The sequence below is a fragment of the Archocentrus centrarchus genome, chromosome 19, assembly GCF_007364275.1.
Source record: "Archocentrus centrarchus isolate MPI-CPG fArcCen1 chromosome 19, fArcCen1, whole genome shotgun sequence".
Lineage (NCBI taxonomy): Eukaryota > Metazoa > Chordata > Actinopteri > Cichliformes > Cichlidae > Archocentrus > Archocentrus centrarchus.
In genome coordinates this window covers 28123710-28147772 of record NC_044364.1, presented here as the reverse complement: position 1 = coordinate 28147772, position 24063 = coordinate 28123710, and the positions used below count along the sequence as shown (strand labels likewise).

General features: G+C 43.1%; 1 protein-coding gene across 1 annotated transcript in view; it reads left to right on the top strand.

The window, feature by feature from the left end:
• The first annotated feature begins 708 nt into the window (after nucleotides 1-708).
• The window catches only part of etv4 (ETS variant transcription factor 4), a 35466-nt gene continuing 12111 nt past the window's right edge, over nucleotides 709-24063 (top strand). Inside the window, exons 1-5 of the mRNA XM_030754358.1 lie at nucleotides 709-888; nucleotides 1492-1582; nucleotides 1719-1766; nucleotides 8171-8224; nucleotides 23810-23939. Of these exons, the coding sequence (XP_030610218.1) occupies nucleotides 832-888; nucleotides 1492-1582; nucleotides 1719-1766; nucleotides 8171-8224; nucleotides 23810-23939 (380 nt within the window). The 5' untranslated portion in view covers nucleotides 709-831. The remainder of the gene's footprint in view (nucleotides 889-1491; nucleotides 1583-1718; nucleotides 1767-8170; nucleotides 8225-23809; nucleotides 23940-24063) is intronic.

Here is a 24063-nt window from a genome sequence, read left to right as displayed (position 1 = left end):
GGCTCTGGCTCTGCCCACGGTTGCTAGGAGCCAGACTACCAGCTCTCTGATTGGTTCATAGAGGGGACCGAGACTTCATTCATAAGCCAGTGTATTCATCCGGACAAAAGCAAGAAATTCGAGCTCTTGAAGAGGAAATCCACCAATCACGAGTTTCTCTGGAGCGAGCCAGAAAAGCACGTCTCCATATTATCCCCCAAATCATGTCTGCTGCAGAAGTGACAGCACAGCTGGCGTTCAAGAGTCGCCACACTTCGATATGAACTTTATCGAAAAGCGTGAGTCAGTCAGATCGGAGTTGGTTTAGTTGCTGCCACCCAATAACGGAACATCTGTTTCCCCCTCACAGATTCCTAAAGAAAGTGGAGCCCGGCAATCTGGGCAGACGTGGCAAAAAAAAAAAAAAAAAAAAAAAGCCCAAGAAAAGAGGCTGAAAACCACAGAACTCATATGCGCTCTCTGAGCCATCTGACGTATCTTCAACCAAGAAAACGCAGCTTTTTACGCGCAGAAACCGACAGAACTGCGTCCTTCTGCAAATAAAAGTAATTACGTGGCTGCTCGTTTTTGTAAAACTTTACCTGAAACTTGCAATCAGTCGAGCTGTCTGTCACACACGCACAGACACACACAGAAAAGGAGATTTGTAAAGAGGGCCGCAGCCCGCTGGGTAATCACTCGCCATCACTTCCCCTCGGCATTTTTTGTGAATGGAGCTCATTATGCATGCAGCCTCCACGCAGCTCCATTCACAAGCAGCGCTCCCTCCTCTCTCTGCAGGCTGCGTGGATCTCACTCAACTCAGCCTAAATGACCACAAACGGTTAACGGATGGATTATAAGATGGATGGATATTTGGACCAGCAAGTGCCTTACACTTTAGCAAATGTACGTATACGCGGATCAACTCTTCGGTGCTCTTTTGCCTTTTTAATGTTTCTGCTACCGGGTTTTTATTTCTCTTCGCGTCGCGTCTGCACGAGTTTTGGCTGGAGCAGCTGCGTGTGCGTGCGCGCGATAGAAAACTGTTTGTCAGGCGGCGTAAAACTATGAAAAAGCTCCATAAAGTAAAGCATATAATGCGGTGCATTTAATAATGTTTGTCAGTGGGGTTTCTTGTGTGAGATAGTTTGGTTGGAGAACGTGTCAATGTGTGCCAAATGGTCACCTCGCTCAGACGCAAACAGCACGTTTGTTTTTCCAAGATTGCCTCCACAACTGGGAAACCAGTTGTTTTCAGTGGAGCTTGACGCTCACCAACTGCAGTAGGCTCTCATTTATAATCCATGGCATGATTATTATTATTAGCATTATTGTTATCATCATCATCACTTTTAGTGTGTCAAAGTGGTGGCTTTTGCATCACTTCATGTCATTTTTCCTGACTATAGTAAAACGCTGTTAACTGCTTTGACACTGATGTGCTGAAAATGCCCTGTTGGAGTCCATTTCTCACTTCTGCTCCCCTCTTAACCTCTATGGCTTTTGCAGAAGTTGCAAGGAAATGGGCCCCTAAATAGACTGTTGATGGCAGCGAAAAGGAAATACATGGACACAGAATTGCCCCCTCAGGAATCCGAAGGTAAAGTAAAAGAGTGGAAGTTTTGTCCTCTAGTCTCTTTACGTTGTATACATCATGGTCTTTCGACCCCAGGCTGTGTCGCAGCTACTGTGTGTAGATGAATATTCACTCTTTGTTTTTCTGCCTTTCTGTTCAGACCTCTTCCAGGATTTAAGCCAGCTCCAAGAGACGTGGCTCACAGAAGGTGAGACTTGGCTGACTCTTAATGTATAATTTCTGTGATGTGACTCTGACAGTCATAGCGGTTGATGCACTGTGTGTCTGGACAGATCTGTAACCACTGAAGTCTTAAAAACACACACACACACACACACACACACACACACACACACACACACACACACAAAGCATCATTTTATTTGATCCTCCACACTAAGAATTCCAAGACAAATTCTGGGATTGCTTTAAATGTGCTTCCTGGTTTACTGCTAGTGCCACAACATTTTGCACTTTTACTGAACTGCTTTCAGACTTTGAATAATTACATCTCATAACAAAGCTGGCCAGTTTGGTTTCACTGCCATACAGAGTCTAGATTTTTCTGATGCAACACACATGCTCATAAACTGCTCAACATAAAAAAAGTGAACACAGACGGGACATTATTAGCTTTGAGCATACCCTATTTTGGCCATGTTGGCATGTAGCATGAGTGCGAGTTGTGGGCCAATGCAAACAAACAGGCTGTTTGGCTTGTGTCACTCAAAGGCACATAGCGATGAAATGAGGCCCAGTCAGAGGTGATTGTCAGCTAGCAGACTTAATAAGTGCACTGATGACGTGAGCTGTAATGGAGTAATTATACTGTATGTCAAGAGGGGGAAAACAACACAAGCAGTGAGTCACTGTGAGTGTTTTTTGGTAGTAACCTGGAGCACAGCAGTGGAGGGACAGTGGGTCCAAATGTGCGTGAAGGCTGCAAATAAAAATGAGAAGTGCATCATGGGGTGTTTTTTTTTTTTTTGGATATGTAGGATCTACTCTGAGCCTGATAAATGCTGTTTAAGGTCGTTTTCTACTCTGTGTGTTTCCTTACTGTTACTTGGATGTTTTATTATGCAGAGTAAATGTGCAGATGTGGTTGAAGGTTGTTTTTATATTTATCTGCTGATTGTGCTCTTCTAAAATCAGAGTTTAAAGCTTGCACGCGCTCAAAACGAGGGGTCGTCTGATACGCAGTTTTCACATGAGTGGAGTGAAACGTTGTACACTTTATATACTTTTCAGCAAAGTCAGAGATGTGTTGTGTGCTTCAGTTAAACTTCTGAAATGAAGAATATTTGTATATTCCTATGTTTAGAATTGATTCATGTGGTGTGCTTTGAATTTTCACGTTGATAATTCAGTATAGGGGCGAGGGGGGTGGGGGGGGGGGGGGGGGGGGGGGGGCATGCAGAACTTGTTGCTCCAAGCAGAGTGCTTTTTATGTCTTAAAACTAGTAAAGTTTCAGGGTCCCAGGGGTCTCCAACCTTTAGCCAAAGGGTCCAAGTCAATTTATTTATAAGTGCATTTAAAAACGGGGGGGTGATCAAAGTGCTGTACAGTTAAAACACCTTAAAAATAACTTGGGTAAAAACTCAGTTTGGTCTAAAGGCCAAAAAAAAAAATACGGTTTTCATAAAAATGCCTGTTGATGGAGAGGTCAGGCTGGGACGGGGCAGCTAAATTATTACCTCTTCCCACGTTACCTGTGGGCCAATAGAAACCTTTGACGCTTCAACCTGTAAAGAGGTCAGTTACTTTTTTCCCAAATGTAACAAACTCTTCCTGCTTCAGTGGACTTGGTCTAACCCACACAACACAGAGCGTCATAATGAGCAAACTGTGGGAGGCCTCACCATGTCCTGTGTGTCTGCCTTTGTTTGAGTCTTTTTAAAAAATATTTCTAAGCTGTGTACAACTGTCAAATATATTTTAGTCACCATTTCATGGAAATTGGTAGTCAGCACCTCCTTCCTAATGACATCATGCACACCATACAAGACACAATAATGGCCTAATCTGACACAGTGGCTGTCATAATAGACAAAAACATCATATAATCTGAGCCCATCAACAGTCATCATTAACGACAAACTGGAGTGTGTGGTTTTGAAGCAGTATGGAGCGTGCTGCATTTTATGCAAAGCTAAATTTCATATTTCTAAGTTGTTTGTTTTTAACAGCCCAATGAAATCCATTCAGACTGTAAAATAAGGGAAGCTAAGATGCTGTGGAAGCAGTTGTCTGTGCCCAAACAGCAGACAGATATTTAAACAGATCCCACCTCTGAGCCACGACTGTTTACAGCAAACAGTGTCGTTTCCAGGTTAGCTTTCACACCTTTTCACATGCAGCTTCAAATACCTGCAATTTCTCTTCACACCAGCGGCTCACTCAGAGAAAAAGACAATGGGAGCCACTTCAAAGTTAGAGCCTATTTATATTCACAGATTTGGCTTAAATGCACCTTCCCCATTTACACTGAGTGGTTATTAAGTCATTTTAGTGACAGAGGGGTTTTTTGGTTTTTTTTGGTGGAGTGCTGCCACCCAGGTTAGATATCTTTTGCCAACAACTTACTCCAAAGGAGGTAAATTAAGTTTAGTTTGTGGTCCTCACAGTCTTGAAATGTGGCTTCCCAGATACAATATTGTGGTTATGTGACTAATTCACAGAACCTTTTTTAACTGTAAAAAGAAAAGGCCCCTTTGCAGTCTGATCATGGAGGTTTGACTGTTTCAATTTTAGTTTAGGTCACTATTCAAATCCTGGAACAATAAAACCCAAAACTGTCTGCATGGCTTCATACCACAGAAAGTTCAGTGTAATGAGGAAAGTAGTTCCTTTCTATAATTAGATAAACCAGCCTTTTAAAGGAATCTACAAATTGTTTGGCAGCTTACTGTTGAGTCACAGAGTGAAGAAGCACCGGGGGGGGGGGGCAAATGGAGTGTGCAAGTGTAACTTTATCAAAGTGTTATTTAACCCTAAATATGGGGCTTGTTTTCAGCTTTCAGCTAAGACCTCTCCTTTCCTGCTGCATTAATTAAAGACCGTATCATGACTGATTGCAGTTGTGAGGGATTCACCGAGGTTGTAAAGCTGGAGGGAGAACGGAAGCAGGAGTGAGACACAGAGGGTGAAGCTCTGAATGGCACCAGTTCAGGAGCTTGTCGCATCTTGTCTGATTTTTTGGAGCCTTTAGGTTTATATGTCTGTAGCTGCTTAGCTCCTCCCAGGATCTCCCACTGTGAGGGGGGGCGGGGAGCGGGGGAGTCATTCAAGGTGCCTGGACGCAACATGCGTCTGTGCTCGAATAAACACTTTCATTCTTGTGCTGACTTGCATCTCAAAGCCCCTGACGAGGTGTTCCTGGAAACAAATCAGATACACATGCAAGCGCTCATACGCACACAGGAAAGTGTGCAGACACACACACCTACACACACACACACACACCTACACACACACAGGCGCACACACACACACACACACACACACACACACACACACACACACCTACACACACACAGGCGCACACACACAGGATAACGCCTGATGCTCATCATTTATGTTTCTCCTCTCCTGCGTCTCTACAAGGTCCAGCATGTTCCGCTGTGGACATGTTAAAACTAGTGGAAATGATTGATTGTTGGATGTGCAGAACTAAATATTGGCCCCTGCTCTGTCTCATACGGCAGTTTTATTCCCCCCCCCCAGAGGGCAAAGGACTGAAAAGTTAAAAGGGGGTAATATTATTATGGTATAGTAAACCACAGGATGCGGCGTTATATAAGAAATCGATGTCATTTATCAGAACATGCTCCAAAACGGAGTCATCCGGTTTCCTCTGCACAGGAAGGAGGAGTGTGACGACAAGAAAGTGGATTTGAATTTCTTATTTCCTCTTTTTGTCCTCTGTCTCTGCTCCGTGCTCGCTCTCTGTCTGAGTTTTGGTGTCTCCACTGATGAAATGAGAGAGAGAGAGATGAGGCGACGGAGGTCGAATGCTGGGTCAGATTGTGGTTCTTGGGTGAGGTTACAAACAAAGGTCTTGTTGCAGAGTCACTGCGCGATCTGCAAATCCTTTTTTCTTTTTTTTTTTCTTTTTTTTTAGGGTAAAAAGTTCTTAGTCATCTTTAAAGTAGGTCTTTTGCCCCTTTTCAGTGGGAAAATGGTGCTTAAGTACCCACACTGTGTTTTTGTAGCTCATTACACCCCTGATTGGGTTCATGATATTTAATGATAGCCATCAAATTTTCCTTACTAGTTAGGTTGTACCATGACGTAAGTTTGAGTCCCAAGCAGTGGAAACACAGTCCACACTCTTGTGTAGCTGGAGCATTGCCAGATTAAAAAGGTTGCGAGTTGCGGCTCTGCTCTGCGATTAGGGTTAGGTTATTAACTCGAGGCTTGGCAAAAGAAATGCCGGTGCGCGTATCTGACCTCTTCACCCTCGGTAGGGTGTTGGCAGTCGAACGATTTAGGCTTTTCAAGCGCGTTTGTGTGACTCAAAAGTCCAAAGCTCCAAAAGGATAACTGTGAATGGGTTTGGAAAGAGGAGCACAATAGCGTCTGTCTAGCTCTGCTGCACCTGGGCTTGGCGTCGCCTGCTCTGCTTATTCAGTTAGATCCTAGATGAGATTCATTATGAGAGAGTGCCTAATCAGGCCTACTGAAAATGTACACCACTGCAAGTCATTATAGATCAGATGGAGATCTCACATATCACCATATTGGCTCATCTAGTTTTACAAATCAGTGTAAGTTGTGTGTATTTTGTTTCTTAGATGCAACCTTCTGTATCACTGAAAAGTAACTGAATATGATTTTGGTTAATAAATTACTCTGTGTTCACTCAAATATGACAGGCAGCCCACTAAAATCAGATATCCATCGTCTCCAGTGCGTTTTATCCATCTAGATGATAATGTTGTGGTTTAGATCTCATGACTTAGCCTTCTCATCAATATAATAAGACTAAAACTTTGGAAAAACGTGACAAACCGTCTTCTCAGCGGTTTCATATAAGAACGGTTTTCTGCCAGCAATATCGCTGCCCACAAGGAAGCGTGCACCCGTCCATAACAAGGGGGTCATATTTGTTTATATTGATTAAGGGTGTGCACCATCATCTGAGCGTTGGTGAACTGCTTGCTTCTCATGTGGATGTATATCTATACAGGGAACTTTTCACAACAGAATTTGGGGATTAAACAAACAAAAATATTTACTCACCAGCTACTTTATTAAGTGCATATGTTCATCTGCATGGTCATTGATGCCAGGCTGGCTGGTCTGAGTACTGAACAAACTGCTGATCTGCTGGGATTTTCCCACACAGCCATCTCTATGGTTTCCAGAGAATGGCCTAAAAAGAGAAGTCCAGTGAGTGTCAGTTCTCTGAGAGAAAATGCCTTGTTGACTCTGAGCTAATAGGAAGGTAACAGTAAGTCAAATAACTACTCAATACAACTGAGGTATGCAGAAGAGCATCTCTTAATGCTGACATGTCAAAGCTTGAAGCAGATGTGCTACAGCAGCAGAAGACTGAGGCTACAAACTCCAGTTTGCCTGGTCTGATGAGTCTTGATTTCTGCTGGGATATTTGGATGGTATGATCAGAATTTGGTGTCAATGTCATGAAAGCATGGCTCCATCCTGACTTAATACAAACCGAGCATCATTTAACTGTTAACCCTAACCCTACCTGAGCTCAGTGCGCTCAAACGACCCCCACAGTCACCAAATCTCAAGCCAGTAGAACCCCTTTGGGATGTGGAGGAATGGGAGATTTGCGTCATAGACGTGCAGCCAACACATCTGCAGCAACTGTGTGACGCTGTCATGCCAATATGGGCCAAAGTCTCTAAGATATGTTTCCAGCAGTGTGTTGAAGCTGAAACCAAAACAGTGCCCAGTATTAGCAAGCTAGACGTAATAAAGTGGTCAGCAAGTACAGTTCTATTATATTCAGGAGAATGCAGCCAGCACTGCACACCAAAACCATCTCAATAACTCTACAAGCAAAAATAAAAATATCTAGATCAGATTCGTGTGGGTCCCTGTAAACTTCACTTGCTTGTTTCACTCCTCTGCTTCTCTTTTTGCTTTTGGTTTCCTTGTTTTCTCTCCGCTTCTATTTTAAGCAATTTCCCCATCTGTGCAGAAGATGAAATCCAGACTGCTTTTAAATTGTTAGACAAGAGTCCCCAACTCTTTGGAGAGAAATGTTGGATATAAACACTGGTTTGTCACATCATGTGACAGATTTTCTTACTCATTTGGCCAGAACAGCCTGTCCTGTCTGTCAGGATTTCTACAGTGGAAATAAAAGAACTAAACCAAACTAGTCGGAAATGTATACACTAACAAAGCGAGTGTTATCTATTTTCTGCTTATGGAGATGGAGGGAACATCTGCAGCATATCCATGTTGCTGTAAATTGATTTGTAGATCAGTAAAGTGCTGGTGTGCTACACAGATCATGAAGGTCACCTGAATGAGCAGGACTCAGATTTTAGTGAAGTCACACCATGAGGGACAAAAGGGAGGTCAAGAGAAGGTTTGTCTGAACTGTAATATTTCATTTCTTCTACTTTCAGCTCAGGTTCCTGACAGCGATGAGCAATTTGTTCCTGATTTCCATTCTGAGAACTGTGAGTACATTCGGTTTCTTTGTCCTTTAGTGTGTGTGTGTGTGTGTGTGTGTGTGTGTGTGTGTGTGTGTGTGTGTGTGTGTGTGTCCAAAAATCTGATCTCCTGACCACACTTTGTGTTTCATAGATTAGATCTTTTTCATTGTTAATTCATGTAACACACAGAGCTGTGCATGCCTGTCTGACCCAAACCTTCTGATCTGGCCTGCTCATGTAATTCCAGTTGAAGTTTGCATGTTATGAGAAAGACAGGATGAAAGCAGCAGTCAGATTTGGGCTGCGAAGCCGCCAGAGGCTTACGTGGGGATACTGTAACTCGCTGATGTTACAGTAATCTCTTTGGCAGGCAAAGCTATGCAGAAACAGAGGGGCTAATGACCCAGTCATCGTGAAGTGAGTTTGGATCCCGGCTTTATGCGCTGCCACCCATCCATTTGCATGTCTTTGAAAAGCTGAATGGGGACAGCCCAGGAAACCAGTAAAAAATTATTCAGGGCCCAGGTACAAAGATGGCCTTTTGTCCACATCGGAAGGTGTAAAATAGAAAAGCAAATTCCTGGGCTGCACAACTGAGTGCCTATTTGAATGAGTTTCCCTTTCTTGTTGTGTGTTTTAACAATGGCGATTCAGGATATGGGTGGGGGTACGTGTCGCTCTACAAACAGTTTTTTTTTTTTCTTTTTCTGCCCCGTTCACTTTCTCCATCTTAAGCAGTGACGCTGAAATGGTTAGCAACTTAAAGAGAACTTAAAGGGAACTTGTAGAATAATCCCACCCCCCCTACGTAAATCCGGCAGCTTTGGTTCCCAGTCAGAGGCACTTCCTCCATGTGTCTGTTGTGTGCAAACATCATGTGATTTAACCAGCTCCGTGTCACCACTGGTCAGCCCCTCGGTGACACATGCCCTGCGCGACATTGTCACCACGTGTCGGCCAACAATGCGGAGGAGGATGTGCAGATGATCCCCGGGCCACACAGAGGTCATGTCTACTTAACCCCCTGGGTCTGTCAGCCAATCAGCTGTCAGGCCTCTGCTAACGGCTGACCTGGGTATGATTTGCAGGGTCAGCGGGGCTTCAATTTGACGGGCAGGTCACTTATACACAGCAGAGACACTCCTGTGTTGACAGACAGTGTCCCTGCTGATCACGGTCAATACCCACTGAGTCCACTTAGAGCATCTCTATTCAGCTCTGACTGGTGGAAAACTGAAAGTGACAGGCGCCTTTAAATATTTGTGCTTGCTATTTTCCCATACTGAACTGAAAAGGCGTTCTCAGCGTGTGTTTAAAAAAATAGGTGACTCACCTGTTCTGAAAAACATTTTTAAAAAAAGCATAAAGCAAAGCCTTAATCCCAGCTGAGCGGAATATAATTGAGGCCTGCACTGGAAAAAAAAATGTACTAGTAAAAAAATGAAACATTGTTGTTTACCAAGTCAAGTTGTTACCTGCATGGGTGTGGTGCTGGAAACAAGGAGCCAGCGAAATGGCAAAAGAGAGGCAAAAACATTGGAACATGTTGGAATGCTAGATTAGAGACGAGGAGGGGGCAAAGCAGGGATTGTGCAATACCTGCACATCTGGTAAATCTATCTCATCTGGTCCATTCTCCCTCAGTCCACAGCTAACAAGCGTGCTCTGTCTGCAGGCCGCCACTGAGGGAAGGTTATGCAAACATGCAACCTTCATGTACTTGCTGACCTGCCCGTGTGTGTTTAAAGGTAATTGAGCCATTGATGATAACAGTGCACCTTATTTTTTTTCCATTGACTTCATGGGATTGCCCGTGAAGCTCAGGAGAGGATTCGTGTTTGTTTTGCTGTGCTGACAGTGCCTTCAAAGGTTGGGCTGACGCTCCTCTGTCATACAGATGACTTTGTGTGTTTACTGCCTGCAGGAAAGAAACACAGAGGTGTCAGTCAAATTTATGGCGCACAAACTTAATTAAAATAGTTTAGACGTGTCACTGCTTTCGTTTCGCACTACAAGGCCTCAGTTGGAGGGTTTGCTGAGGCTTTGCCTGCACTGAGAGCTTATTCTTTGTTCAAGTATGTTGTTTACACTTGGAGCAGCTCAAGAGATGTGACCCATTCATAAATTTTCTTCCCTGTGTGCGTACAAGGAAGTGTGCCTCTCCCTCCCCCCCTTTCTCTCTCTCTCTGGTGCTTTCTCCCTCTCGGTCCTCTCCTTCAGTCTTCATTCATAAAAAAGCCCTACAGTACTACGGATCCCCCCTTTCTGACGCCCCCCTGCTCTTCAAGTGGATACTCCAAACTCCTCCCTCCCTTCCTGTGTCTGTACAAACTGAGTCAAATTTAAAAATCTGGACCTCCCTCCCCTTTCTCTTTTCTCTCTACCTCTCTGACTCCACACACACACACACACACACACACACACACACACACACACACACACACACACACACACACAGAGTGAGCGTTCCAAGATGTGAACTAATCCAGTGATTTTGGAGTTGTGTGGGACGATTGTTTAGTTTTGTGCCTTGCAGTAATTATATAGGAAGTTGTGGCTATAGAATGCTGTTAGAGCATTTCTCAGTGAGCAAGTTTAGCAAGAGAGAGAAAGCAACATAAAAAAGGGAGATAAAAATGGGACCTTTCTAGTGCAGAGGGCGTGAGCACATCAAACTGACATGAACACTTTCAAAATCATTTTTTATTTATATATATTTTTTTAAAACTGTACCCCCCCCCCCCCGGGATCCTGACATCATTGCTATATGCAGCTGTCTTTCTGTTTTATGCTTTGCATTTTTTTCTTTAATTATAGTACACCTCACTGTGCAGATGATCCATTTCTATGCATCAGAAAGTGTCAGACATATCTCAAAATTCCAAAGGCAACATTGTGAGATTGCTTGTTTTGACTGTCTGACATTAAAAGCCTGAATTTATGCAAGTTATAATCACAAACTGTGTATAAAACCTACACATGGCCACCGCAGTGTCACCTGCTGTTTTGTGAACTTTCAATTTGAAGCCTTTGTTTTAGCATTGTGGCTAACTTGGTGTTTGGAAGCCAAAAAAAAAGGCCTTATTTTGGCAAGCAGGTTATGCTGAGCAGGCTTGGTTAGCATCTGTAGGCTTTGTGCATGCATCGCGCAGACACCTGCAAACTGATGCCAACTACCATAAACTGCTAGAATCTGATGCACACAGTTTAGAGCAGAGACTTCCCGGACAAGCCGATGAGATGAGCGCTACAGCTGCCTCGGTTAAAGTAGCCCTGCCTCTAATGATGCATAACTTTAATAGGGTGAGCTATTAAAGAATTCACACTGGCAACGCAGTGCAATCAATCTGAGTCCGTCTGTGCGCAACTTGTCTGCAACACGTCTCTGCAATAGTTGACAGTAACTGTGTGATCTGAGGTTCTGGCTGGAAGCAGTTACTGTGAAATTCTGTGTATGTAGATGGTAACAGATTTTTACTTAATAGCCATATTATCACAAGCAGATTGTGTGTAATATCCAACTTGACCCCATTCAATAGCAAACTGATAGCAGACTGTTTCCCTCTAATTGCTGTTTTTATCACCATCTAAAGTCACTTTAAAAATGGTGACTGAATGCGAGCAGTCACAGACCCCGTCTCTTTCCTCCAAGCAACCATTTCAAAGGCAACAAGATCACAAGTTCATTGCACATGTTCACAGTCATTCTGACCACGCTGTGGTCTCCAACAGCTGTTTTATACCTAGAGACTGTAACAGAAGTGTCCCTGCCTTTCCTGTTAGAGGAACTGCAATTTTTGGCACTTCCATTTGGGATTCATTTATTAGCCCCAAATTTTGCCTCTTGGTTATAATTTTGTATCCTGAAAAGAAAACCTGTACATTTCCATTAAAAAAAAGAAACCAAAAAACTAGAGTCAGCATAAATTGGGCACATTTGCCTAAAATTATAATAATAAAAATTATCTTTAAAAAAATGGCTCATTCTCTTCTATTAAAAAAAAAAAAAGAAAAAAAGGAAAAGGAAAGGCAAGAAAGTATGAAAAAGAGAAGAAAAGGTTCCAGTAACCCAGCTTTAACTAAATCCTCCCAGCAGCATGTCTCTCTGGCTCCCTGTGTTCTGCTTTGTCATGAATTCACAGCCTTCCTCTTGTTTGGGTTGTTTTTCTGGATCCGAACTGGCCCAATCAGGCCCTATTTGGAGCGTGGGGCGATGGGTGAATCCAGCCCCTCCTTCCTTTGCTCCCTCTTTCCCCAAAAGAGAAACATGCAGCTCTGTGTTCTCCACTTTCCAAAATACAGCTGCTATGCAACAAAGTGTGCAAAAACAGCCAGGTGCCTGCCAGACATGCACAGATACGGCTCGCCTCCTCACTCTGGGGGAGGCGCGCCGTCCTCAATGACTGTTTGTTGCAGCGTTTTGTTTTGTTTATGGGTAAAACGGTTGATTTGTCTGACGCGAACACATGATTTCTTTTGACAGCCTGTCATCCACTTACTCACACATGTGCATAAACACACTGGGCCTGGCATACAGTTTTTTGGGGGGATCTTTGTTTAGTTTTTTTTAAATATACACAAGCTTTAGCCATGCACTTTTATGAATGGGTTAGTTGTGAAAGACTGGCTGAGGCAGCATATTGAGTTAGGGGGAGTAAAACCTTCATTCATGACACTGGCATGAGTTATTGCTCCACTAAGAAGACCTATAGAAGTCCGGGCCTATTTTTCTGTCAGCCTTTCACTGACAGCAGTGATGCAGAGATTATTTTATTAGGTCTTTATGTGCATTTTCTCTGTTTGGTGGAGTTGTAACCACATGTTTGGTTATCACAGCAATTACACAAAAGTTACTTTAGGTTTACAACATCTTTTAGTCATCTTTTGAGACAATCCAATCAAAAAGGAGTCTGTAATACCCAAAATGTAGAGGAAAAGGCATTTAATAACTTCCAGTGGGAAAGTTAAAGCTGAACTCCTGTGTTGATTCAGAGAAGCCCTGTAAAAGCCGGGGGGCCGTGGGGGATTTGAGCCAGGCAGCACAGCCCCAGTGTCAGCAGTATCGCTCTGTGAATGGACGGCAGTGTGTGTGTGTTTTATTACAGGAGAGCGATGGGAGGTGTGTATGCAAGGAAAAATGGAGTGATGGGATACATGTATGCATATCTGTCTGTTTCCATGTCTTTTACACGGACGGCTCTGCTTTCTGCAGCTTTTTTAAAGGTGAGCACAGACCAAAGAGGGGAGCGGAGAAAAGGATGAGACTGTAAAAATAACAGTAGCTTAGCTTGACTGAATAATAGAAAGAAGCAGCAGCCGTGGTGACAAAGCCCAGTTTGAACTTCTTGGCTGTTAATAATCAGTGTTTATTACAACTTTGGTCCTAGTTCGGGTTTGAATATTAGACATCTCTTCAGGCTCATCTTCCACCAGATGAGCATGGGCTTATGCATGTCTGGTTGAAAGCTGAAAGTCATCTACAGACCTTTGAGGACCTTTTACTTTACTCACCTGTAGGAAAAGACCAGTGATTGGCCTGAAAACAGAACCCTGAGGAGGTGCCAGATTCTAGTTCTCCCTCAGTTCACTTGAATTACAATATCCTAAAAGATATATATATATATATATTTTTTTTTTTTTAAATGCCTAACCAGTGCAATCTCAAAATAAGTTGTAAAAAAATTTTTTTTTTAAAGAAATCCCATAAAAAAGAAAGGAAGTGGTAAAATTATTACCCCCACTTGCTTAATTCTGACTCATTACCCCCCCCCCCCCCCCCCCCCCCCAGCCCTTTCTGAAGTCATAATCAGGAGGGTTGCATTAAGTTCAGGTAGTGACTGTACATGAAAGAAATATCTAGCAGGCTTATGGAAATCTTCGATTCATCATTGGGTCTTGTCCTCCTGTACGGTGTCGGGTTTTTTCCTGTAGTCACGTTTTTTTTGAGCCAGCTTCTCATCTGCTGCTGCAGCCCTGAACATTTTTTACCCAGTTTAGCTGCTTGTGAGAACACAAATATCCAACGCAGTCAGATGGGACATTAGAGAGTCTTTAACCTGTCAGCCTGTTAGCACAAAGTCCTTGTTATGCCCATCTGCACCCATGTGATAATAACTTGGACAGTAAGACTGGTGAATTCCCAGTAAGCTAGTGGGCATCATGTGCTGCCTCCTGCACGCTGTACTCAGGCAGCAGATAACAAGCCTGACACCATCTTGTGCTATGTGCTCCAAACATTTTTCACAGTTCATTTAAGAAAATGGTTTTGGTGGTTCACAAGTGATCACTTGTGTAGTTTTTCCTGTCTACTTTGCCACTTTCTTTCCATCAGTGTTATCATAACCCACAGAAATGAAGGGAGGTAGCATGGCCAGCAAGGCAGTTCAGTATGAGCACTTATCAACACACCGAACACGTACAGCCTCCACGTGGAGGAGGTGAATGTATACTAACCTGCTGACACAGAGCAGAAGGTGCGTAGAGTGAGCTGAGAGCCAGCGTACGGTGATATTGATCCTCACTAGTCCGGGAGAGGAACAGGACGAGATGGAGAGGGTTGATGGATGACTTGATAAAGATAAAGCAGAGATAAATCAATTTGAAGGGGAGGGAAGGGAAGGAGAGGGCTAGGAGCGGGTCAAACGTGCCGCCAAGCATTACCATCGAGATCCCTATCCAGAGGAGGGTTTTTTTTTTTTTCCCGAGGAGTGCGGGAAGAGCTGTGGATGTGGCATGCTCGCTGATAATTTCAAGCAAGGTGTCCCAGGCTTTCAGTGTGTTATCTCCTCCTGATGAGGCAGATTTCACCTCCAAATACATAGAGGCACGCATTCTCACAAAGACACCGAAGACTGCACACTCACATTCACGAGATGCCCCGGTGGGCAGCTCATTATATCATTTCAGTAACAGTGTGAGGGGCGGATCGATCGCTACATTAAACATTAAGAGGGGACAGCTATATTGGGGGCTGAGGGATTGAGAGTCAAGAGTCAATATTGTTCCAGATTAATTACATCCACCTCTCGCCCGTGACTGGATGTCCCTCTCACAGCACGTCCCAAGACAGGGATGTATTGTATCTGCTGCACTAAACAGCAATAAAGCTCAGAGATTTATGACTGTTCAATGACCATTTATAAAAAGCCAACACTGCACAATTGAAATTGAAGTGGACAATAGGGAAAACATGATTTCAGAAGATTTACCAATTCCATTTAGATCCCCTGATACTTTTTTATTGAATACATTCCTATTTTCTTTCCCTCATAGTCAGTATTTGACATTTCTCTTATAACAAGAGAATAAATATCAATACTGATTAATCCAGTTCACTGAGGGTTGAAGACCTGCTGCAGGATTTATTCTGAGGAAGAAGAAAAAAGGGAGAAAAACAAAGTGCACTTGTTTACACCACTTTCAAAAAAAATATTTTTAAAAAAGGGAACTGAAACTATGGTGCTTGCAAAATCATAGCTTCACTGCTGCTCCCATTAGTGTCATTCAGATCTACATCCTGTTAGCCAACACAACATGATGCACCAGGGGCAATTTAACGGCCAACAGAGTCCAGAAAACATTTGTGAGAAGTGCCACGGTGCTATCCCAAACAATCATCTCCCCGCCGTACTGATAGGATTCTACTTTCCATCAATCTCCTTAGGCTTGTTTGGCAGGTATCTGACAACCATTCTTTAAATATTCAAGGAGCCTGAACCATTATCAGATGAGAGAGGAATTATCTGTAAATCTGATAAAGCAAACACTAATGGAGCCAACACTCCTGGGCTCCCTGAGCAGACAGACACTGAAGCTGGCTCTCAGACACGAGGATGAATTTGTCTCCCTGTGTCTTCCTGATTGTGCAGCGGCTTGAAAAGCACGCACACATGCCCAGCACATGTTTCCATGCACCGGCGGAATGACCGCACAGGCTCTGCTGATCGCAGTGTGTTGCCCGGCTTGCCTTTCCTCTTTTTTTTTTTTTTTTTTTTTTTTTCTTTTGCACTCTTGCCCACCTTCACAAATGAGCAGAAACTTTTTTTATTCATTTTTTTTTTAAATATGAAACTTTGTCAGAGATTTTTGACATGCACTGGAAAAATAAAATAATATAAAAATATGTAATTTGTGCATTCATATGTAAATGGACTAGTTCTTATATAGCGCTTTTCTACTCAGTCAGAGCACTCAAAGCGCTTATACAACACGTTTTTTACATTTACCCATGCACACCCATTCATACAAGCACTTCCATGTTTACTAAGCTAAGTGCTTTTTAATTAACTAACATTCACACACATTCACACTCCGACGGAACGGTCGGAGAGCAACTTGGGGTTAAGTATCTTGCCCAAGGATACATTGGCATGTAGCCTGGAGTAGCCAGGAATCGAACCCCTGACCTTCCGATCAGTAGGTGACCTGCTCTACCTACTGAGCTACAGCCACCCCTACAGCCATATGTACAAGAGATTAATTTTAGCTGTAGTTACGGCTCATCTTTGATAAATGAGGGAGCCACAGGTACTGATTTAGGTTTGTTTTTGTTTTGTTTTTGTAAAGATTTGGTCCATCTCACCAGTGCCGGCATCTTTGTGTCACCCTGAGCTGTGAAAACTGAACTGAAGAAATATCAGGCTTGTGAAATTGTGTCCACTTGTAAGAGTATATGGGGGTATATATCATCATATTTCAGAGTAATGACCTGCATCTAGCTTCAAGGTTTGGCCCATATCCTTTTTTTAATAACTTCCCCCAAAAATCCTTTTAAACGTTTTAATTTTTAATTTTCTTATGTTATTTATTGTTCTTAATGTTTTTATTTATTTATTTTTATTTTATTATTTTATTTATTTATTTATTTATATATTTTTATTTTTATTTAGTATAGTCCTTGGGGTTACAGATGGATGGATGGATGGATGGAAATATGTCCAAAATGTGTCCATTTTCTAACAAAGAATCGAGGTCCCTGCTGCACCGTGTGACTGTTTCAGTTCCCTCCATGTTTCAATCTTGTATTCTAGCAACACCCATGTTAGCACAGGATGTTCATGCTCATTTCTTACTGATAACCTAGAGAGAAAAAAAATAATTTGAGTTTAAATTCAGTCATCTCAAATCTAGGCAGGACATCTAAAAACCTGCTTCCTTATCTCAAATCAGTTTTCACAGTGACTCCCCACTCCTTCCACAGGCAGTGAGAGAATCCTAATGAGCATGTGCGGAGTAAGTGTAACCACTTTAGCTTGTTTCTGCTTTGTTACCATTGCCCTGGTCTCCCCTATGCTGAGAAACCCTGTCACGCTGAACATGAAGCTCATTTGATCAGATGCAGATGCTGTAATCTGTTTATTTTTGTACCAGGTGTTTAGGGTAAAAATAAATAAATAAATAAACCATAGAGACTTAGAATTAGACTCCAAGTTTGGTGTTGCACAGTAAAATCCAGCAGAACTTTAAAACCGTTAAAAAGAACAGGTTTCATCAAACTTATAATGCATGTGTTGACAATCAAATCCTTTTATATTATGCCAGTGCTTTTCCCTATTATGGCTCCACCGCAATGTATTCACTAAGCGAATAATGTGATTCACAGCCTCTCTGGATCAATGGCTTCTTTTTTTTTCACCATTAAAACTATTGCACCATAATTGGCATCCTTGTTATTATTGATCACTCACCATAAGAGATCAATTGGCAGGAGTGGGAGACCAGGTGTAGGCCATATTTGCAGCTTGCCTTTAGCATGACCGTGCAGCACACCGAAGGCCACGTGTCACTCGTCCTGCACATGTACAGCACATTTCAGGTGAGACAGGAACCAGATCTCCAGATAACCCAGAGAACTCAGAGTTCTTCTCGAATCTTATTTGTACGATTGGACGCATCAAGTGCGTATTTACGTTACGCATCACAAGTTCCTCGCTTTAGCAAGATCCAGTCACCCTGTTTGACGCTGCTGTTGATGTCCCGATGAGTTATTGTGAGCGAGGCTGTCGTGTGCTGCAGACTTCCAGAGGCTTAGCACTTGGCTAAGCAGCGTATAAACATCCAGCGTTAGACTCTCCAGATGCACTCCTGTCCTCAGATTGGATTTCCCTACACTAGAGCCTTTAATGGTAGGAAATAATCTGTCCAAAATAAGATGGAAGAGTTCACAGCCAGGTCTTGTCGACTGCACACGGCACTTCATTCGCTTAAGTTATATTTTTGACTGATACAGTTCATGAAAGTTTAATCTCATAATTGTGTCTCTTTTAATCTGGGTGATCTGAGATATTTTTGCAAAAACTGGATTCAAACATCAGTCACTGTCAGTACTCTCTGTGGGAATCCCACTAGTGTTTCCTGGCATTTTCACACCAACTCCATATGGCTCAGCTGAGGAGCCCATTGTGTAGAGAAGTGTGTGTGTGTGTGTGTGTGTGTGTGTGTGTGTGTGTGTGTGTGTGTGTGTGTGTGTGTGTGTGTGTGTGTTGGGGGTGCCATCCTTGCTTATAGGATTTGTTTGTGGTGGGTGTTTGCTGAATGGGAACCTACCCCATGTAATTATCCCTCTACTTCCTAAAGTACTCAACCATGACCATCACCTTTCACCCTGCATCCTCCCCCACTAAGACCCAAATTTACATATGTTAAAGCCCATCTCAACCCTGCCTTTAGCTGGGGGGTTAGTCCTTTGGTAGGGTTCAGAAAAGGGGTGCAAATGGCAAAGAATACCACAAAATAAGGAAGGAGTAGATGAGACATGTTTGGAGTGAGGAGGAGCCCTTTGACCTTAAGAGGTGGTGGGAATCACACAGAAAGTGTGTGCATTTCATCCACAGGAGCGCACATAAATACTCTCACATACATTTACTTCACTGTACATACTTCTGTGTTATCTCACAATTGTCTGCTTTACGAGGCAACAGCTGATGTGTACCGTGTCTGTCTGTCGATTTCTAAACACCCGTCAGGTTCTTTCATCTTCCATGTTTAAGCTCACAGACTGTCCCTCCCCTTAAAACCGTGAGAGATGAGCGTCTCTGTGAAATGTTACATCATCTTTTCACAAAGCAGTAAGAGGAGGTCACACTGCCCCAAATAAAAGCAGGAAGAGAAGGGAACCTGGAAGAACATAACTCTCCCTGGATCAGTTTACATGACTGCCAGCACCATATAAACTTTAGTTGCAAATTTGACATCATTTGGACAGAGAGATTTATCGTCATATACCAGAGAGTTTGTAATAGTTGGGAGAGACCAGAGTTTGTTTTAAGGACTATTCTCAGAGCTGGATCTTACATTAATTCCCAGATTATGTTTTTTGACACACCAGTGTTCTGGTGATCACAATCGGAGATCGGTGAAATCAAATCATTAAAAAAAACTCAACAGTAAAGCTCAAGATTGTGTTTTAATGGTGAAATGAAAGCATTTCCACGTGCACAATCTGAAGAGAACTCAAGGGATTGGGACTAAACAGCTGTGTAGTCAGAAGAAAATCTGATCAGGATAAAAGACTTGAGTTTGGACTCTGGATTTACCCAGTTCCAGCCTGACGGACAGGGTGGTGAAGAGGATGAAGTGATGCACCCATCATGCCTCATGCCTACTGTACGAGCCAGTGAGGGCAGTCTTGTGATCTCAGGTTGCTTCAGTTGGTGAGCTCACGGTTCAGCAATGTTATGTGCCTCCCCCAAAAAACAAAATAAGGTCACCTGACTACCTGAATATACTGAATGATCACATTTTTCCATCAATGGATTTATTTATTTTTTTTAGTTCTTCCGGCTGACAGACAGATTCCAGGATTCAACAGGCTCAAATTGTGAAGGAGTAGTTTAGGGAGCGTGACACTTCATTTTCACATGTGGACTGGCCAGACCTCAATCCCACTGGGAATCTTTGGGATGTGCTGGAGAAGTCCTTACGCAGCAGTCCAGTCTTCCCATCATCAATGCCAGATCTTGGTGAGAAATTAATGCAACTCTGGATGGAAATAAATGCTGTAACATTGCATAAGCTCAACGAAACAAGAGCACATGCTGTCAAAGCTAAAGGTGGTCCATTAAAATATTGTGTGGCATTTTTGGGGGGCAGGTAGTGTATACTACCATTAAAAGGCTTTAGGACTCTTGAAAGCTGCTGCTGCTTTTTTTTCTTCTTATTCTTGACGTCTGCAGAGACCAGTGGCACACTGTGCTAAGGGTTAACTGGTCATTACAAAAAAAACCCTTTTTCAATTACGTAAGTACACATCTGAAAAGTGTTACAAGCAATACATTCGGCTTATTGCATGTCTGGAGTATCAGCCTCCGGGGGTATGACTTTAAAAACGAAGAAGAACTTTCTTTGTACTTTCTTTCATTCTTATGACAAGTTTCAGGAGAAACTTGAAGTAACAAAATTTCCAGATAAACTGAAACGACTGTGTGTCACTTCCTTAGCAGAAAGGCACAAAGCGACCCTAACCAGAACAGAAAGAGAAAGGAGAGGCCGCCAGAGACTCACGGGTCCTAATACTGTAAGAATTCTTTAGTTTTCCAGCTATGCTCACATGACTGTTGGAAAATTTTAACATGATGATAAATTTGCTAGGGCAGCACGGTGGCGCAGTGGTTAGTACTGCTGCCTCACAGCTAAGAAGGTCTGGGTTTGACTCCACCTTGGCCCGGGCCTTTCTGAGTGGAGTTCATGTTCTCCCTGTGTCTGCGTGGGGTTTTGGGGGGGGTGGTGATGTGCATGAAATTGGATAAATTGCACATTCTGATTGTCAGTGTGAGAGTGTTCATTTAGTGAAAATTGCTGCAGATTCTCACAAAAATTGTATTCATTGTTCAACCAACTGTATCTAATTGAATGACAGCAATCGCACTCACAGGCAAATACACAAACACAAAAAGCTGCACGGTGCTCATTTACCAGATTAATTAATATCCCAGAAAGGTCACACACAATAACTCTCACACACACACCCAGACCCCTCTGTGTACAGCTGATGCCGTTGCCCTGCCGGATTCTTTGAAATGGAACATCCTCATAAACTGAAAGCCACATCAAGGGCAATATTCCTGCCAATCGCATTAGTGGCTCTACTTGGCCGCACCGAGTGGACTTGTGCACACTCTCTGAGGATTGTCTGCAGTTCATGACCATGGCAGAGAAAGATGGGAATGTCAACAGACAAACACGACTGTATTATTAGAGCGGCAGTCATGTGCCACCCTCTGTGTGCTAGCAGACAAACTGTCGGAGACTTAGAGGAGGCTGGAATCCCATCGCGTCTGTCTGGGAAATCTGGGTAAATGCTCTCTAATCCTGTTGATCCTCCACTAAAGCCAACACTTCCTCACCTGCCTGCCTGCCATGGGAGAGTGAGTACAGACCAAAAATAGGAAGGAGATGATGATGATGGGCAGCGCTATGAAATCACAGCATTTATCATTTAAAGCGTTTGTTTTCTCAAAGGAATTTATAGAGCAAAACAAACACTTGGGTCATAATTTTAACTTTGAATTCACAACTGTTAAACTTTTCTTAAGTGAGGATTTTGAATATTAAAATCTGTATTTGTGACAAAGGGATACATGCTAAGAGAAGGAAAAGGATTTCAAGGCTGAGTCAAAGCAGACCATAATTTAGAAAATGAATGTCCTGCTGTAATAAATACGATGTGAAACTAGTGACTGAGATTAAACTAGAGGATGACTCGGTGAAGCAGTGGGATCATTTTCTCAGTCAGCCAACCAATCAATAATATAATCGAGCCTCCTGTCCTGTTGTAGATTTGCTGCTGTGTTTGGGATCATTGTCCTGCTTGGCGCTGTGCATTGCAGCCACTTTGGTCTCATCTGTCCAAAGGTCTGGTAGTTTGTTCAGATGCAACTTTGCAAACCTAAGCTGTGCCTTCCAAACGAGTCATACTTGTTCAGTTTTTTTGTAATTCTGCTGTCATGAACTTTTAACGTGCTAACGGAGGTCTGTGGAGTCTTCAGATGGGGAGCTCTTTTTTTCCAGTTTCTTTGAGCATTGCACAGTCTGACCTTGAGGAAAGGTTGTGTTATTGTGTTAACACAAACCTGAATGCTCCAGACCAGCAAACTGATAAAACTTCTGCTTTTGTAGACGTGCTCACGCTTGCTGATGCTCCATTAATCACATACGTTTGGTACATTTGCAGCACTTCACTGCTACTTACCCCCTTAATTCCCAGGGAAGAAGGGTTTAGGCATAGAGTCCCGCAAAAAAACTCTTCACATGACTACAGATTTTTATTGATTAACTGCACAAACATTTAAGGAAACTCTTTTAATGTTGCCATTTTATTTCATTCATGTTTAGAGAGAATTCCTGATCCCTGAGGCAGTTTGTGTTTGTCACTGTAATCTTTTCCCAGTTTTTCTCTACAATACGTTCCTCCTTCATTTTGTTTCACTTTCTACCTCTTGCTTTGGTGGGACGGTCATTTTGGGCTTCATTCAGTAAAGCCAGACATTTTTTTTCCCCTCCTCTTTTTGTGAATGGACGACACTATATAATTACCTGGGCTGAGCTTTCAGTGTGGCCTGCTCCGTCAGCTCCACACCCACTGCGCACACACAGGGATGCACACTTTTATGCACGCAGCCCACTTAGAGACTTGCCGAGATTACTAACACACACACACACACACACCGACTTAAATACATGCCTCCCCAGCTGGAAGTGCGCAGCTGCTGCTGTTTACCCTGTCGGGACCAGAAAAACATCCTGTACAGTTCTCCGGGTGAAAACCTCCCCTCACATAATAAACACAAGCCCTCGGCACAGTTTGAAGCTCCACTTTGGGTGGTTTCTGTGGCCGTTGAGGCAAAGGTCCCCTCCAGCAGTCCGGCTTGATGGACAGTTTGGTGTGTTAAAGACTGAGTGGATGCCTTTTTGGGGGAGCTTCATATGGAAAAACATTTGCAAAAAACACTTGTTTGTAACATGTGGCATTATCAGGTAATCACTGTCTGTGCTTTCTGTTTTATCTTCCATCAAATGCAAAAAAAAGCCCACAGCTTACAAACAAAGACTAACATCTGGATACCAATCGGAAAGAATGCCGAGTGTATATGCTGTTGTAACAGAGGTGTGACCCGTGCTTTCATCAGTCCGTAGACCTCTCTCTGGCCCGTGTAGTTGTTTAACTTGAAGTTTAACATGAAGCTTTGACAGAGGAAGTTTTGCCTGCTGTTGTGTCTGGAAGAGTGAAGAAAAGTGGGCGAGGACACGCTGGGCTTTCAAATGACTGCTGGAATGTGGTCGTGTGTGAGCATGTGTGCTTTTGTGCGCCTGTTCCTGCCAGTGTTTACGTAAGTGTGTGTTTATACGTCCTGTCTGCTGTTTGCAGTTGACAGTCGCTTAAGCATTTTGGCTGGCATGTAAAAAAGATTCCTGTGCAGACAAAAGAATTTTGTTTTTTACCTTTGAGTTTAATAACAGTAGTATCGGGGCAGGGCTGGATCACAAAAGAGTTTACAAAGCCTGCCGTGTGTGTGTGTGTGAGAGAGTGTGTGAGAGAGTGTGTGTGAGAGTGTGTGTGAGAGTGTGTGTCTGTGCACACCAACCCTCATCTCTGTTCACTGTCTCTTGTAGCGGTGGCATTTCACAGCCCTCCGGTCACCATCAAGAAGGAACCGCAGAGCCCGGGCTCCGACCCCAGCCAGTCCTGCAGCCACAAACAGAGCTTCAGCTACCCCAGCGGAGAGCAGTGCCTTTATGCCAGGTACTCATTGTAGTGGGTGTTTATTCAACAGTGACTTCACCCAAATAAAAACTTTATATTCACTTAGTTTGATCTCACTGTGACCCGCCTCTTTTTCCAAAACTACCTTTATGGGAAAATCCAG